This window comes from Marmota flaviventris, chromosome 1, assembly GCF_047511675.1.
Source record: "Marmota flaviventris isolate mMarFla1 chromosome 1, mMarFla1.hap1, whole genome shotgun sequence".
NCBI classification, from domain to species: domain Eukaryota; kingdom Metazoa; phylum Chordata; class Mammalia; order Rodentia; family Sciuridae; genus Marmota; species Marmota flaviventris.
In genome coordinates this window covers 24,914,576-24,929,739 of record NC_092498.1, presented here as the reverse complement: position 1 = coordinate 24,929,739, position 15,164 = coordinate 24,914,576, and the positions used below count along the sequence as shown (strand labels likewise).

The window sequence follows — 15,164 nt, the reverse complement described above, 5'->3', positions numbered from 1 at the left end:
AGAGGTGTCCAAGTGACAATGCTGACCAAGCAGGGGATTTCCAGGTCATACCCCAGAAAGCTCTGAGGAGATAGCAGTTAGTAAGAAAGAGAGAGGAAGGCCCAGCTGTGGCATCCCTGGCTTTGAATAAGCTAGAGCTACCAGAAACCGCAGGATGCACTTGCCGAGAGCCAGGCGCATTAGCACAGCCCAGCCCCAGCTGTATGGGAGACTAAGGCACGAGGATGGCAAATTTGAGGCCAGCCTGGCCAACTTAGGGAGACCATATCTCAAAATAAAAAATAAAAAGGCCTGTGGATGTTCTCATGGTAGAGCACCCCTGGGTTCAGTCCTGTATAACACACGCACGTGCGCGCACACACGCTCACACTCACTCACACTCACACAAAAGCACTGGAGTATTGTTAAAACTTCCATCAGATTATGTCCTGCCTCTGCCCTCAACCCTTCCACAACTCATGTATGGAGCAAAGCCACAGCCTGTGGGCCATCTCTTGAAACGCTACCCAAATATATTATTTAAGGATTTATTGTCTCTCACCCTAAAGAATGGAAGCTCTGGAAGGGCAGGGGAGTTTGGACAAGAAAATAGTTTTGTCTACAGCTTTATCCTGGCAGGTACAGGTACTTTGTTGAATTTAGAACCCGCAGCCTTTCTATGACATAGATATTACGGTTTCTACTTGACAGGGGGGACAGGGAGCTTCCGGGAGAGGGGGAGGCTTGCTCCAGGTCTTGCAGCTCCTGAGTGGTGGAGCCAGGATTTGAGAGCCCTGTGGGACTCTGCCTGATGTCCAGTCAAGAAGTTCTCAGAAATTCAGGATGCATTAGAAGCAGTCCAGTCTGGGGAACCCTGAGAGCCCAGGCCTGAGGAAGTGGTTTCCTGGAAGGAAAGCACTGGGAAGCAATGGCAGCTGCCAGCTGCCCAGGCCTGGTGAAGGGCACTGGCCCAGAGGTGGTGGGAGTCCTCCCCAGCTGCCTGTGGGCTTCTGTCTTCCTTCCCTGCCATTCACTGGTTTCTTTCAGTTCCCTCTGGTGATGTGGCTTCCCCTGGACCTTCCTGCCTCTGCTCAAAAACACTGGCTTATACTCGAGCAGGGGAGGGACCCCCTTACCACATGCTCAGCCTGTGACAAGCTTCCCCAGCCAGAGGAAGTGGGCACAGGGATCGTTTGGCTGTCTAGACTTAACACCTGGACACATAACTGCTCAGGCTCCCGGGGCTGTGGAGCCATTCTCCCCGTTGCCATTGGCCCTGTCCCACCAGGGGGAACTGAGATTGGTGACATGTGGGCTGGGTGCAGCCACACTTCCCCTTTGCTCATGCTTCCACCCACAAGAGTACCAGGAAATTGGGGACCCTAGTTCTTGGAAGAGCCAGAGTGCTGTTGTCTACCCAAACTCTGCCCTCGCTCCTTCCCTTTGCACACCTCTGGCCCAGAGTGGTTCTCGACTCAGGGTCTCCCTGTTGAGGGAAGATACTAACCCTCATGCCAGTGCTGTGAGCCCGGTGATGCCATCTCCCTTTTAGAGACAGGGAATGAGATATACAAGGCCTGCCTCGGGCCGTGTAGTTTGAACATAGCAGAGTTCGAAGCAAGGTGATGGACGGTGTCCCTTTTTCCCACACACAGCCCCTGCTGGTTCTTGATGAAGCTCAGAGACACTAGAGTAGAAGTCTCACTTGAGCAAAATGGACAATGGGAGGGGGAACCAGGTGTGGACTCCTAGGTCTTACGGTCCTTCAGGCTGTATGTGGGGGTGAGGGAGGTAGTGTTTGACAAGAGAAGAAGGTTCTTCTTGATGATGATTCCAAATAGCTTTTCTGGATCAACATAGAGTATTTTTTTTTTTTAACCAGGCATAGCTCACTTTCAATGAAGAGTATTATTGTTCTGTGGAAGCCCATTTTCAATTAAATTGCAGTTTTGGTTTATAAAGAAAAAAATAAAACAATGGACCCATTCACATTTTCCCCATCCACACTTTCTTTTTAAGGGGGATGGAATCTAGAAGCACTTAAACACTGAGAAGATATGGCTCAGTGTTTAAGTGCTTCTGGATTCCATCCCCCTTAAAAAAATACATATATTTCTATTTTATCCTGACAGGGGTATAAAAGGAGAGAGGGAGAGGGAGAGAGCTACAGAAGAGAAGTAAAAAGATATGGAGTCACTTTACTTCTTTGTACTTATTAAAGACCAACCAGGTGTTCCTCAAGAGACAGCAGAGAAGGGAGTTCTCCGACCTTACTAGACATTTGTTATAAATACAAGGCTCTAAATTTTAAAGGGTAAATAGTATTATCTAGAACTTACATAATTTGTTTGTTATCTAACATTAAACAATTTACTTGGAAAACTTGTATTCATTAAAAATAGTTTTAAGTTGGGGGGCGTGCTGCCTGTAACCCCAGCTACTTAGGAGACTGTAGGAGGATCTCTTGAGCTCAGTTGGACCCACCTCAGCAACATAGCAAGACTTTGTTTTAAGAAAAAAAAATACTACAGGGCTGGAAATGTATTCATTAAGTGGTAGAGCACTTTCCTAGCATGCACATCCCGAGTTGTGGCTCAGTGGTAGAGCACTTGCCTCACAAGTGTGAGGCACTGGGATCAATCCTAGCACTACATAAAAACAAATAAGGGTATTGAGTCCATATACAACTAAAATTTTTTTAAAAAAATAAAAACTACTATAGTAAACAAACAATGAAAAGACAGGAGGGGCTCCTGTTTAGGTTGTTCATTAAAAGCACCAGTGGAGGGCTGGGACATAGCTCAGTTGGTAGAGTGCTTGCCTCGCATGCACAAACCCTAGGTTCAATCCTCAGCACCACAAAAAAAAAAAAAAAAAAAAAAAAAATCACCAGTGGAAGAGAGGAGGACGACCTTCACAGTCCTGGAACCCCCATCTAGGAGGGGAAGTCAAGGCAGAATTCCTAAGGAAGGAGATGCTGATAGGAAATTTGAAGAACCAGAGTTATCAAGTAAAGAATGTTCCAGAAGGAACAGAATATGTGAAAGTTGAGGCTGGCAGCGAGGCCCATCTATGCAACCAAAACAGTGTTCGTAATGGCAAACCAATGGTGAAGGTAGCGGTGAAAGAAAAGGCGGGTCTGGCGCCAGTGACACCTCCACTAAGAGAGGAGCTGGGGTGAGGCAGGTGTGGGGTTGAGGATGCGAAATGGAGAGCGGCCCAGAGATCCTCCCCTGCAAGCTGGGGCGTCGCAGTCCAGGGCTAGGGCCACGCTCCCACGGGGCGCCAGCGGGTGCTGGGGAGGCCCGGGGCTATCTGCGGCCTCAGGAGCCCTGGTATGTGGCTCCAATGACAACCTGCGTGCATCAGATCTTGGGCTTCTGGAGGGCGCGGGCTGGGGAAACCCTGGGTCCCCGAGCATTGCAGCAGGTGGAGGGCAGCTGTCGGTTGACTGTTTTGCGGTTCCAGATTTCTGAAGTAGCCCAGTGACGGGTCCAGGGAACCTCGTTGCCTGGAGTCTCCCCGGAGGCCCTGGGCCTGGCCGGGTGCTCAACGCAGGTCCGCGGTCGCCGGGTCAGTGCTGGGGCTCGGGGTGGTTCCGCGGGGCGGGGCGCTGCCTGCGCACTGAGGCTCCGCAGCGGCGGCCCAGGGGCGTGGGCGGCGCGATGCGGAAGTGCCAGGCTGGTTCATCCACCCGCGGGAGGCGCAGCTCCAGAGGGGCGCAGCTCGGCCCCGCCGCCCGGCCGGTGCTCGCGGGCACAGCCGACAGGGCGCACCGCAGTCAGGTAGGTCTCCGCCGCAGCGCACTCTTTCGGCGCCGCGGCCCAGCGCACCCTGAGCGCAGTGAGAGCGGTACCCTGTTGCTGCCAACCCACTTCCCCGGCTTCAACTACGGCTCGCACCTCCAGGACCCTGCCGGGAGGGCGGGTGGGGTCCGTGTCCAGCTCCTCCTGGCGCCCAAGCTCTAGTGGGCACCTACCGCAGGGCGTGCCCAGCGGCCTGAATGCCTCCAAGGTGCCTCCCACGCGTCGATGAGCTTGGGGTGCTGGGCACTGGCTGCCATCGTCCCGGGGAGAGCCCCAAGGCTTGAACCGAGAAGTGGGCACCACTGTCGAGGGCGCCTGCTCTGCTGCGTCTCTCCCTTTGCTTCGCCATTGCCAAGGACTGGAGCAGCACTCTGGCGCCTGACGGGAGTGTAGCTGGGGACACCGTGGAGGGAGGCTCCGACTCCAACCCCACGCCACGAACCCTATCAGAGCGATTCCTCTACCTCGGCCATTCTTCACCCTTTCGGGTAAGAAGTTGAGATTTCAAGCAGTCACTCTGCCAGGATCTTAAAACCAGTGAAGAGCGTTTGGGGGAAGATGGTGTCAGATGGAGTTGTCGTGTATCCTTTGACTCACGGCCCAGAAAAGTAGACACTGACTCTCCAAGCAGCGGAGAAGAGTCGGGGTGCAGTAATTTTGGGGTAGCTCTTATTGACTTGAGAAGGAAACAAGTCTAAAAGTGGAGGGAAAGTGAGACTAGTGTGGCCGAGATGCGGGGGAGGAGATGGTGAGGACCTGTGCACCGCACTCCGCCGCCGCTGTAGTCTCTGGTCTCCGGGAGGCGCCGGAGCGGGTACCCAGGAGCGGGGGTGGAACGAGGGGACTTTCCTGGCCTTGCCCTGGCATAACAGGCGGGGAAAGAGCGGGGGCACAGCAACCTGAAGAGGTACAGCGGGTACTTGGGTGTACAGCGGCACCGCGGGCTACCCCGGGGGTGCGGGTGGTCAACCCCGCGCCCAGTCTGCGCGGGAAATCGCGAGGGCCAGCCTTGGCCTGGACCCCAGAGCGGTAATAAGTGAGCAGGACCAGAAAGGATGTAATCTGAGCCGGTAAGGGACGCTGGAGGTCTTTAGGTGAGAGCCCCGGGACCGGAGGCAGAGTCCCCGCCCCCGCCCTTTAGCTCTCAGGCTTGGGGCGCTGGTATCGAGAGGCTCCCGGCTAGTGACAAGGGAATCGTTGGGAAATCACCCCTTCTAACCCAAAGGACTTACTTTGGGGTTTCCCCTTGCACCCTGGCCTTCCCCTAACCCTTCCTGCAGCACCTGCTGCCCCGGAGTCTCAATGTGTTTGGACTTTGAGGGGGGCCAGGTCCAGGGTGTGTCGGCTCACCTGGAGGGGGCGGGTTTTAGGGGTTCTGCTAAGGGAACCCCTTGCCTTCTCCCTGAGTTGAGTGTGGAGTTTTCAGGGAGGCATGTGAATCAGAACCTCAGGAGGAAGCAGAGGGACCAGCTGTTCTGCCAACTATTACTTCCACTACTGCTGACTTTTTCCCTACAGCTCCCTGGTTCCTGGGTGTTTCCCCCTGCTCAAGTGTCCTCTCCTGGGTCTTTAATAGGGCCCTAGGATGAGCTGAGGGGTCTCTCCACCCCAACAGAGGCTTCAGGACTGCCAGTTTCTGGGGGCTCCCTCAGAACTCCAGCAGCCCACACTCTTCAACATTTCCATGGAAAGTATTGGAGGAGCTCTTGGTTTACTCTGCTTTCCAAGGCTCAGTCCTCAGAGCTGCATAAATTTCACCTCAAGCCTCCAGACCCTCCATCAGGCAGATGTATTCAGACACTGGAAGTCAGAACTCACAGTTTGGGGGAAAATCTGAATCAGATCTAAGCCCACTGTGGGGCAGGAGAAAGCTTCTTGGGAGATGGATGATGAGCCTGATCCTGCTCAAGGGAAAGGACCTCACAGAACTGGTCGTGGTCAGAAGTTCTTGAGTCTGAAGACCCTTCTGCAGCCTGGAGGACAGACCTTCTTAGCTATGGTGGGGCTTGTTGTAGAAGCCCTTTCTCCATACCTTGTCCCTAGACCACTTCAAGGGACTGCAGCTTTCTGACACTGAAGCCAAAGTTATATTTTCAAAAACTTGCTCTGAATTAGAGAAGTGTTGGGTTGAGCCAGATGGCTGGACTCACCCCTGCTCCTCCTTAGCCCCAGCAGCAGGAAGCAAAGGGGGTTTTCTGGTCTCCCAGCAAAACCGTTCCTCCAGCTTCAGACCTGGCCATGCATGTGGGGGTCAACAGAGTAACTTGCCCACCCACTTGGCATCATAGAAGAATTGCCTACTGCTGGTCACAGTCATCCTTCTATTGTAGGACTAGGGACTCTGGGGCTACAAATAAAAACATGGGTGAGTAAGGCTCCCCAATGTTTAGGACCACACCAAATATGCTGAGATTGTCTGCTGGCTTGGGAGGTAGGGAATAGGCTAGGGATGGGTGGTTGGAAGTTTGGTCTTGGGGACTCACTTGTGAATTTTCTCTACATCCCCTCCCTCCCTAAGTCCAGAGTGAGTCAGGTGTCTGAGATGTCCCATCAGACCACTTTCATTTCCCTTGGGGCTGGGTGGAGGCTAATATAGAAAGAGGAACTGAGCCACAGTCTTCTGAGGCCTGGGGGCAGGGCTGGGAGCCTTGCTATCCTCCTTGTCCCGGTCTGTCCTTACTCTGCTTGGGTCCCTTGTAGCTGAGCTGGGCACTGCTCTGAAACCTGCAGAAAGACGCCCTGGCAGTCTCGAGGTGGAATGTAGCAGCTGCAACCCAAAACAGTACTAGGAGAGGAACTTCAGGGGAAACTGAGGCTCTGTACCGCAAGGCCCAAGCGGGCCTGGAATGACAAAGGGTCCAGCTCAGCCCTTTGTTTCTTACTTGCTGAGCAACATTCCCCTCAGAGTCCAGTTGGTATGATGGCTCTCTCCTTTTGGTCACTGACCCTGGGGTTACAGACTTTGGGGCAAGCAACGGAGAAAAACTGACCAGGAGCAGGAAGGGGCTCCAGATTGTGAAGAATTTCAGTTTCTGGGTTGGGAGGGGGTACAAACAGGTGGAAAGGAGGACACTTCATGTGTCCTGTTGACCTGACTCCAGTGAGGCAGAGACTGGGGCCCAGGTACCCACGGGGAATTGTGAGATCTTGGCTCTGTACTTCCTGCATCTGTGTGCAGTACAAGCCTGCACACCCGAGGGGCTTCCTAAACGCTGAACAAACGTGTATCCAGTGGAAGATGGGGCAGGAAGAAGTAGCTAAGAAATGGATGGCTTTAGAGGGGTCAGATGTAAGCTTAATGGCCACCAGCCTTGCTGGAGGTAGATAGGTTGATGGGATTTCTCGGAAGAGATCAGGGTGAAGGGATCCTTCGTCCCTGAGGATAACTGAGAACAGATGCTCTGAGAAGTAGGTGTGGAAACCTTCCTTTCACTCATATATTCTATTTTTTTGTCTAAGGCCAGATTTCCTAGAAACCTGAGATGGAATTCTTATATAGAGGATTTGTTGAGGGGATTCCTAGAGGAAAGAGGGTGAGAAAAACAGGGAGCGGGGAGAAGCTGAGGAGAAGCTGAGCAAGGATGGAATGGATCAGTTATGGTGGAAACGTCAGATCCTGTGGGAGCCCTCACACCTGTTGGCCCACCTGTAAGCAAGGGAGCCAGGCTTTGTCCCAGGTATCAGGCAGCTGTTAGCTGTGGAATGAGGAGTGCCCTCACCTGTGAAGGGAGGCAGCTGAGAGCCAAGGGGCAGCTAGGTTCTGTTATGTTAGCAGTTAGAGAAGGGAAGCCCCAGCTGGGTGCAGAGTCTGGTGTGGCTGCCCACAGCATCCCCTAGTGTGAAATCACTTCCTTCCTTTCCCTCTGGACACAAAGCACAGACTCAGTGACTCTGTGACAAGAAAGCCAAGATTTGGAAAGGAGAATTGGCCTTGAACACCTGGATGGACTGGAGAGACTGTCTATCCCTCCAGGCTCCCCCCACCTAGGGCAGGGAGCGTCCAGCTGCCGATCTGCTGAGCTCCCTCTTGCTTTCTCCTGCAGACCCCTTTGCCATGAACCAGCCAGCCCCTGGGGCTCCCCCGCCACCCCGCCGGGTGCGGCTGAAGCCCTGGCTGGTGGCCCAGGTGAACAGTTGCCAATACCCAGGACTTCAGTGGGTCAACGGGGAAAGGAAATTCTTCTACATCCCCTGGCGCCATGCCACCAGGCATGGTCCCAGCCAGGACGGAGACAACACCATCTTCAAGGTAAGGGTTGGGCAGGGTGCTGCCTGGACCTCTAAAGCCACCCCCACCCCTAGGAAGAGGACACACACAAACACACACAAATCTCCTCAAGGCTGGCCAGTCTTCAGCTGCCTTGCCAAGGTGACACCAGGCTTAGACTGGGGACATAGGAGCTGGCAAAATTGTACAAGCCTCTATTCCTAACAACTTGGGAGGCTGAGGCAGGAGAATCTCAAGTTTGATCCACCCTGTCTCAAAATAAAAAATATAAAAGGTCTGGGGATGAAGCTCAATGTGAGAGTACTTCTGGGCTCAATTCTAAGTACCACAAGGAAAAAAAGGAGGCAGCAAGGGGGAACATAGCCATAGGGTTACCTTTTCTAACCTGTACCTCAGAGCAAAGTTGGGACCAAAAGTCCCTGGGAAAGCCTCTAGTGACTTCTACCTACCCCTGGTTCTAGCCTCATGCCATTAACCAGGAGCACACATTCAGTATACATAGAATTGGAGGTTACCAATTCATCCATAATCTTAATGCTAGGAAGTCCCCATTATCATTTTTATAATAGAAAATATAATAGGATAAGATCATGGCATTTGCAGGGAAATGGGTGGCATTAGAGCAGATTATGCTAAGTGAAGTTAGCCAATCCCAAAAAAACAAACGCCGAATGTCTTCTCTGATATAAGGCGGGTGACTTATTAAAATGGGGTTGGGAGGGAAAGCAAGGGAGGAAGATTACCTCTAGATAGGGAATAGGGGTGGGAGGGAAAGGGAGGGAGAAGGGGAATAGCATGGATGGTGGAAGGAGACCCTCATCATTATATAAAATACATGTATGAAGATGTGAATTTGGTGTCAACATATCTTATATATAATCAGAGATATGATAAATTATGGTATAATGCTATATTAAGAATTGTAATGCAAAAATAAATAAAATATAATAGGTTTTTTAATAGAAAATATAACTGCTGATAATTTCCAGTTTTCTATGTGTATATGTAATGCAAAATTAGAATCAAGCCATATATTATTTTATAACTTACAAATCTTTTTTCTTTCTTGTTATTTTATTTTTGTGGAACTAGGGATTTAACTCATACCTCAAGTGTGCTAGGCAAGTGTTCTACAACTGAGCTGTGTCCCTAGCCCCTCCTTTTATAAAAGAATTGTATTTTGAGACAGGGTCTCTTTAAGTTGCCCAGGTTGGCTTGACTTGCAATGTTCCCATCTCAGCCTCTGGAGTAGCTAGTAGGTATTATAAGCATGGGCCAGAGCACCCAGGACCTGGACCATTTTCCCCCAACATCAGAACTAGTTTTCCTTTCCAAAATATGCCCACATCACTTGTAGTGACTGTTGAATATTCCACTGGAAAGATTTAGCATCCAACACCAATTTTTGTACTCTTCAGGCTGCTTTTCGTATTTCAGTGTTGAAAACCACGTTTTCTTTTTTAAATTTTTTATTGTTGGTTGTTCAAAACATTACATAGTTCTTGATATATCATATTTCACACTTTGATTCAAGTGGGTTATGAACTCCCATTTTTACCCCATATACAGATTGCAGAATCACATCAGTTACACATCCATTGATTTACATATTGCCATACTAGGAAAACCACGTTTTCATCTAGACTTTCTTAAGTCCTAACCTTTAAATGGTTTCGTTGGGGATAGTTACTGGAACTTTGGGGATAGTTCTGGGTCAAAGAGAATGCTTATTTTTAAAACTTGGATACATGTTTCTTTTTTTTTTTTTAAAGAGAGAGTGGGAGAGAGAGAGAGAGAGAGAGAGAGAGAGAAAATTTTTTAATATTTATTTTTTAGTTCTCAGCGGACACAACATCTTTGTTTGTATGTGGTGCTGAGGATCGAACCCGGGCCGCACGCATGCCAGGCGAGCGCGCTACCGCTTGAGCCACATCCCCAGCCCCTGGATACATGTTTCTTAATATTTGTACCTGAACTTCCCTTTTCAGAGTTCTTTTTCAAATCCATTTCTTATTTTTCAATATATAACAGTTACATAATTCAAAATGAAAATGGTATAAAATGATTTACAGCAAAGTCTCCCTTGCACCCTTGTCCCAGCTATCCACTCCACTCCCTAGAGGCAATAGTTTTATCAGATTCCATGTTTTGTTTTAGTACCAGGAATTGAACCCAGGGCCGCTCAACCACTGAGCCATATCCTCAGCCCTTTTTTTGTATTTTATTTAGAGACAGGGTCTCACTAAGTTTCTTAGGGCCTCACTAAGTTGCTGAGGCTGGCTTTGAACTTGCAATCCTCCTGCCTCAACCTCAGATTCTTGTTTATCTTTCCTGAGAGATTTCCGTGCAGACAAGCAAAATACCACCTATCTTTTCCCAGCTTTTCACAAAAATGCTAGCGGTATACATACTGTCTGCACTTCATATTTAAGATCAATCAGTGTATAAAAAGTTCCCTCCTTTCTCTTCCTGCATATTCAATTCTCTGAGCTGATCATAATTTAACCAGCTAGACATAATTTAACCAGCCCCCACTATGGACATTGGATATCACAGATCATTTGCTTTTACAAATAGTGCTACAGTGAATAAGCTGTATGTATAAAATTTTGTGTTAAGTCTAATTTTTTCTTTGGTACCTGGGATTGTGGGTGCTTAGCCACAGAGCTGTATCCTCAGCCCTTTTTATTTTTTATTCTGGCCTCAATTCTGGGTACCACAAGAAAAAAAAAAAAAGGAAGGGGGAATCTTGCTAAGTTGCTTAGGGCCTTGCTAAGTTGCTGAGGCTGGTTTTGAACTTGAGATCCTCCTGCCTCAGCCTCCTGAGATTACAGGCATGCACCATTGTGACTGGCTAGTCTATATAATTCTATAGAAACCCAGTTGCTGGGTTTGAGGGTAGAAACTTTTGTAATCCTGACATCACCAAATTGCCATCTAAAATAATAGTAGCAGCTGGGGGTGTAGTTCAGTGATAGACCTTAGCAAGCATCCTCAACATCACCATCAGCAGCAGCAGTAGGAGCAGCGTACCAATAGCTGAAGCACATCCATCCCATTCTATATAAAGGCACAGTTTTGAGTACTTTATGGGCATTGACTCTTGGAGCCCTCACTGATACCCTGTGAATAGGTATTATGAGGAGGATGAAGCAAAGAGAGGCAGAGTGACATGGCAGGTGGCACATGCTGGTTTCGATACCAGCCTGGCTCCAGATTATGTACCCATATCCACCATGTAACTTTGTCCTATGTAGAAACTATACCTCTTTGCCCTGCTAGGAGCAGTGAATCGTGGATACCCCTTAAAGCTTGCGGGGTTTATTGAGCTTGTTGGAACCCCAAGAGAAGGACTATTTCACATCCACTTGTTGCAGATGAGTCCCTCAGCTCAACAAGGCTCAGCCTATGGCCACAGATCTCAGCAAGGACTCCTATAGGACAGGAAGGTAGAGAAAAGGATAGCTGGGGCTTCAAGGAGTGAGGTTCTCCATGGTCAACTGTCCTCTCTTCCTGTCCCAGGCCTGGGCCAAGGAGACGGGGAAATATACTGAGGGGGTGGACGAGGCTGATCCAGCCAAGTGGAAGGCCAACCTGCGCTGTGCCCTTAACAAGAGCCGGGACTTCCGCCTCATCTATGATGGGCCCCGGGACATGCCGCCTCAACCCTACAAGATCTACGAGGTCTGCTCCAATGGCCCTGCTCCCACAGGTACCATGCCTGGTCCTGTATGGACCACCTGGGAGGCTTACTGTGAATGTAGGAAGGCCCAGGGCCCTTCTAGGACATGGTGCTGGGGCTTTGCAAGGTCATTACTCCAGGGCTTGGAATGGATTCAGGGGCCCAGATGGTTCTTCCTCACCACCGCCATTGTTCTGGGCTCTTGGCGTCAGGGGAGAGGTCCCTACCAGTTCCTGGTGGTGGTGCCTTTCATCTCATCCTGTGTTTGGATAGCTTTGGGGAGGGCAGAAGGCCCAGCAGGGCTTTTGGGAAACCTCTCAGGCTGCCCAAATGGAGCCTGGATGTCCCAACTCCTGCATTGTCACTGATTCCCCTCCTGTCCTTTTCTCTCCCTTGCTGTGCAGAGTCCCAGCCCACTGAGGATTATAGTGTATGTACAGAAGAAGAGGAGGAAGAAGAAGAGGTGCGTGGGGGCAGGGCAGTGAGGAGGTGGCTGCATCCAGCTGCCTGCACTGACCACTGACCGACGAGATGGGCTTTGCTGCCCTCCCCTATTTTAGGGTTGAGCGGTCCCTTCCTCTGGAGCCCATGGCCCTCTGCGGCTCTTTTTTATTTTCTTGGGGATCTGAAGGACAGGAACAGAGTGCCTACCTTGTCCCTCCCTGGGCTGTGTTGTTACACAGCATGTCACATTGACTGATTGACCCTCATAAAGGTTGGACTCTCTGGAGGTAGGGTCTGGCCTCAGCTGAGCTGAAGAAAGGAGGGGACAGCCTTGTGCTTCTCCAGCCTTATTTTCTCAGCATCAGAACAGTTTAATAACCTGCCTTCCTTTCTCTCTGCCTTCTTCTCTTTTGCCCATGTCTTCTCTTTAGCTCCAGAGGATGTTACCAGGCCTGAGCATCACAGGTGGGGCTTGGAGGTAGTACGGTTGGGGGTCTAGCATAAGAAGTGACAAGTACCATAGGTACTTGGGAGGGGGCTGAAAGGAGGCTGAGGGTTGGCAGGAGGTGGGAGTTGGTGGGCCTGGGAGGCATTTTCTAGAGGTGGCTTTAATGGCTCTGTCCACCCCACTGTCTGTAGAAACAGTGCAGCCTGGCCCCCCAATGGCATCCTATTTACCCAAAGAAGATGCCAAGTGGTCACCAGCTCTCCAGCCACCTGTGGGGCTGGGTCCCCCAGCTCCAGCCCCCAACCTCCTGGCACCTCCTCATGGCGACGCTGCTGGCTTTGGGCATCTTCTCCCTGGGGTCCTGCCGAACGTGGAGCCTGGGCCCCTGGATGCCAGCCTGCCCCCTACAGGAGAGCAACTCTTGCCTGACCTGCTGATCAGCCCCCATATGCTGCCTTGTAAGGAACCTGGGTGTGCTGGGGGTGGGTACAGTGCTGGAGATTGTGGTAGAGCTGGCAAGGAAGGTGGAGGATGACGGGAAAGAACAAAAGTATGTATGCCAGCCCCCCGGGAAGCTGGGAGGGAGAAAGTGAGAGAGCCGCTGAGGTTGGGCTTGTTCCTGGCTGCAGAACAGGTGGGGGGGCTCATGGCTGGGGTGGCCTGCCCCTCTGCCCCACAGTGACAGACCTGGAGATCAAGTTCCAATACCGGGGGCGGCCACCCTGTGCCCTTACCATCAGCAACCCACAAGGCTGCCGGCTCTTCTATAGCCAACTGGAGGCCACCCAAGAGCAGGTGGAACTCTTTGGCCCTGTGAGCCTGGAGCAAGTGCGATTCCCCAGCCCTGAGGACATCCCCAGCGACAAGCAACGCTTCTACACCAACCAGCTGCTGGATGTCCTAGACCGAGGGCTCATCCTCCAGTTGCAGGGTCAAGACCTGTATGCCATCCGTCTCTGCCAATGCAAGGTGTTCTGGAGCGGGCCCTGTGCCACAGCCCATGGCTCAAGCCCCAACCCCATCCAGCGGGAGGTCAAGACCAAGCTCTTCAGCCTGGAGCAGTTTCTCAATGGTGAGACTCCACAAGTTCCTCCTGGCTGCCTCTCCCCCAGGGCATGGTTCTAGCCTCTGACTAACTAGGTGTCTTGATCTTAACGCAGAGCTCATCCTGTTCCAGAAGGGCCAGACCAGTGCCCCACCTCCCTTTGAGATTTTCTTCTGTTTCGGGGAAGAGTGGCCTGACCGAAAACCCCGAGAGAAGAAGCTCATTACTGTACAGGTGTGCCCCTCAGCCCCACTGCCTTGGCTTGAGTACTGGCGCATACAGGGCTGGCCCTTGACCCAGGGTGGGGGTCAGGGCTCTCTGGGAGGTAAGAACTTGGTTGTCAAGAAATGACCAAGGCTCAGGGCTGGAGGAGGCAGTCTACCACTTTCATGCCCAGTGGGATCTGGCAGCCCTGCCACTAGTTTTCTCTCTTCTTTGTCTCCCAGGTCGTGCCTGTTGCAGCCAGGTTGCTGCTGGAGATGTTCTCAGGGGAGCTTTCTTGGTCAGCTGACAGCATTCGCCTACAGATCTCAAACCCAGACCTCAAAGACCACATGGTGGAGCAGTTCAAGGAGCTCCATCACATCTGGCAGTCTCAGCAACAGCTGCAGCCTGTGGCCCAGGCCCCTCCAGTGGCAGGCCTTGGTGCTGAACAAAGGCCCTGGCCCATGCACCCAGTCAGCATGCAATAACAGGGCTGCAAATACTGGCTGGCCCAGGTTTCCTGGGTGACTATGTAGACTGATCAGCTGTGATAGCCCCAGAAGGCCTGGCTGGCTGCAAGGTCCTACCTCTGGGTCTCCTGAATGTGGATTTGGGCCAAGTACAAAGAAAGGCCTAAGCACCAAGTTCTCTCTGCAAAGCTCTGCTTTAAAAGGGCTCCATCTTCTTTGGCCTAACCCTATGTTCATTCTAGCTCTGAAGAAACTCAGCCAGCAGCCAAAAGAGCAGGAAAAGAACACCTCCAACCTTGGGGGCCTAGTTATGGTTGCCCCCCACCCCTTTTTTTGGCAAAAGAGCCAAGAAGTGTTGTGGGTCAAGTCCCTCAGCAAGGCCTCTGCTGGGCATGGGCCTGATTTGGGGGTTCCCCAGTTTGAGTGTTGCTTCCTCTTCTTTCTTCTTCCTGAGATGGATATGATGAGCCTTTGTGTTACTGGATACTTAAGGTTGGCAACTACTCCCCCTTTTCCAGAGTTTAAGAACCTGGGGTAGAAAATATAATTTTATGTATTTTTGGATTAAAAAAATGTTAAAAACAGACTGAGCTGTTTTTTTCTAGTGCCTGACTTCCATGCTGTTCTACCAGACCCTCCTTTGGATGCTAGCTGGCTGTCCCCCCCAGCACCTGCCCTCTGGCCCATGCTGGCATGGGATGGCCTGCTTTCCAGGAGGAAGCTGGCTGAGGCAAGGTATGCAGTCTAAAATCCTGTCCCAATCAACTTTCCCTTAAGAAGTGGTGAAAAAGGGAGGCCTGGGATTCTAGCTACATTTGGGACCAGTTAGTCTCTTATCCTCATGTATATTCATATGCT

At 51.2% G+C, this 15,164-nt stretch overlaps 1 protein-coding gene across 1 annotated transcript; it reads left to right on the top strand.

Moving 5' to 3' along the window:
• The first annotated feature begins 3,689 nt into the window (after positions 1-3,689).
• On the top strand, positions 3,690-14,892 carry Irf5 (interferon regulatory factor 5). The gene is made up of 9 exons (XM_027955812.2): positions 3,690-4,273; positions 7,829-8,034; positions 11,536-11,725; positions 12,100-12,158; positions 12,571-12,604; positions 12,779-13,045; positions 13,267-13,659; positions 13,748-13,866; positions 14,079-14,892. The coding sequence occupies exons 2-9, from the start codon at positions 7,840-7,842 to the stop codon at positions 14,322-14,324; spliced, it is 1,503 nt and encodes a 500-aa protein (XP_027811613.1). The 5' UTR covers positions 3,690-4,273; positions 7,829-7,839; the 3' UTR covers positions 14,325-14,892.
• The last annotated feature ends 272 nt before the right edge of the window (positions 14,893-15,164 follow it).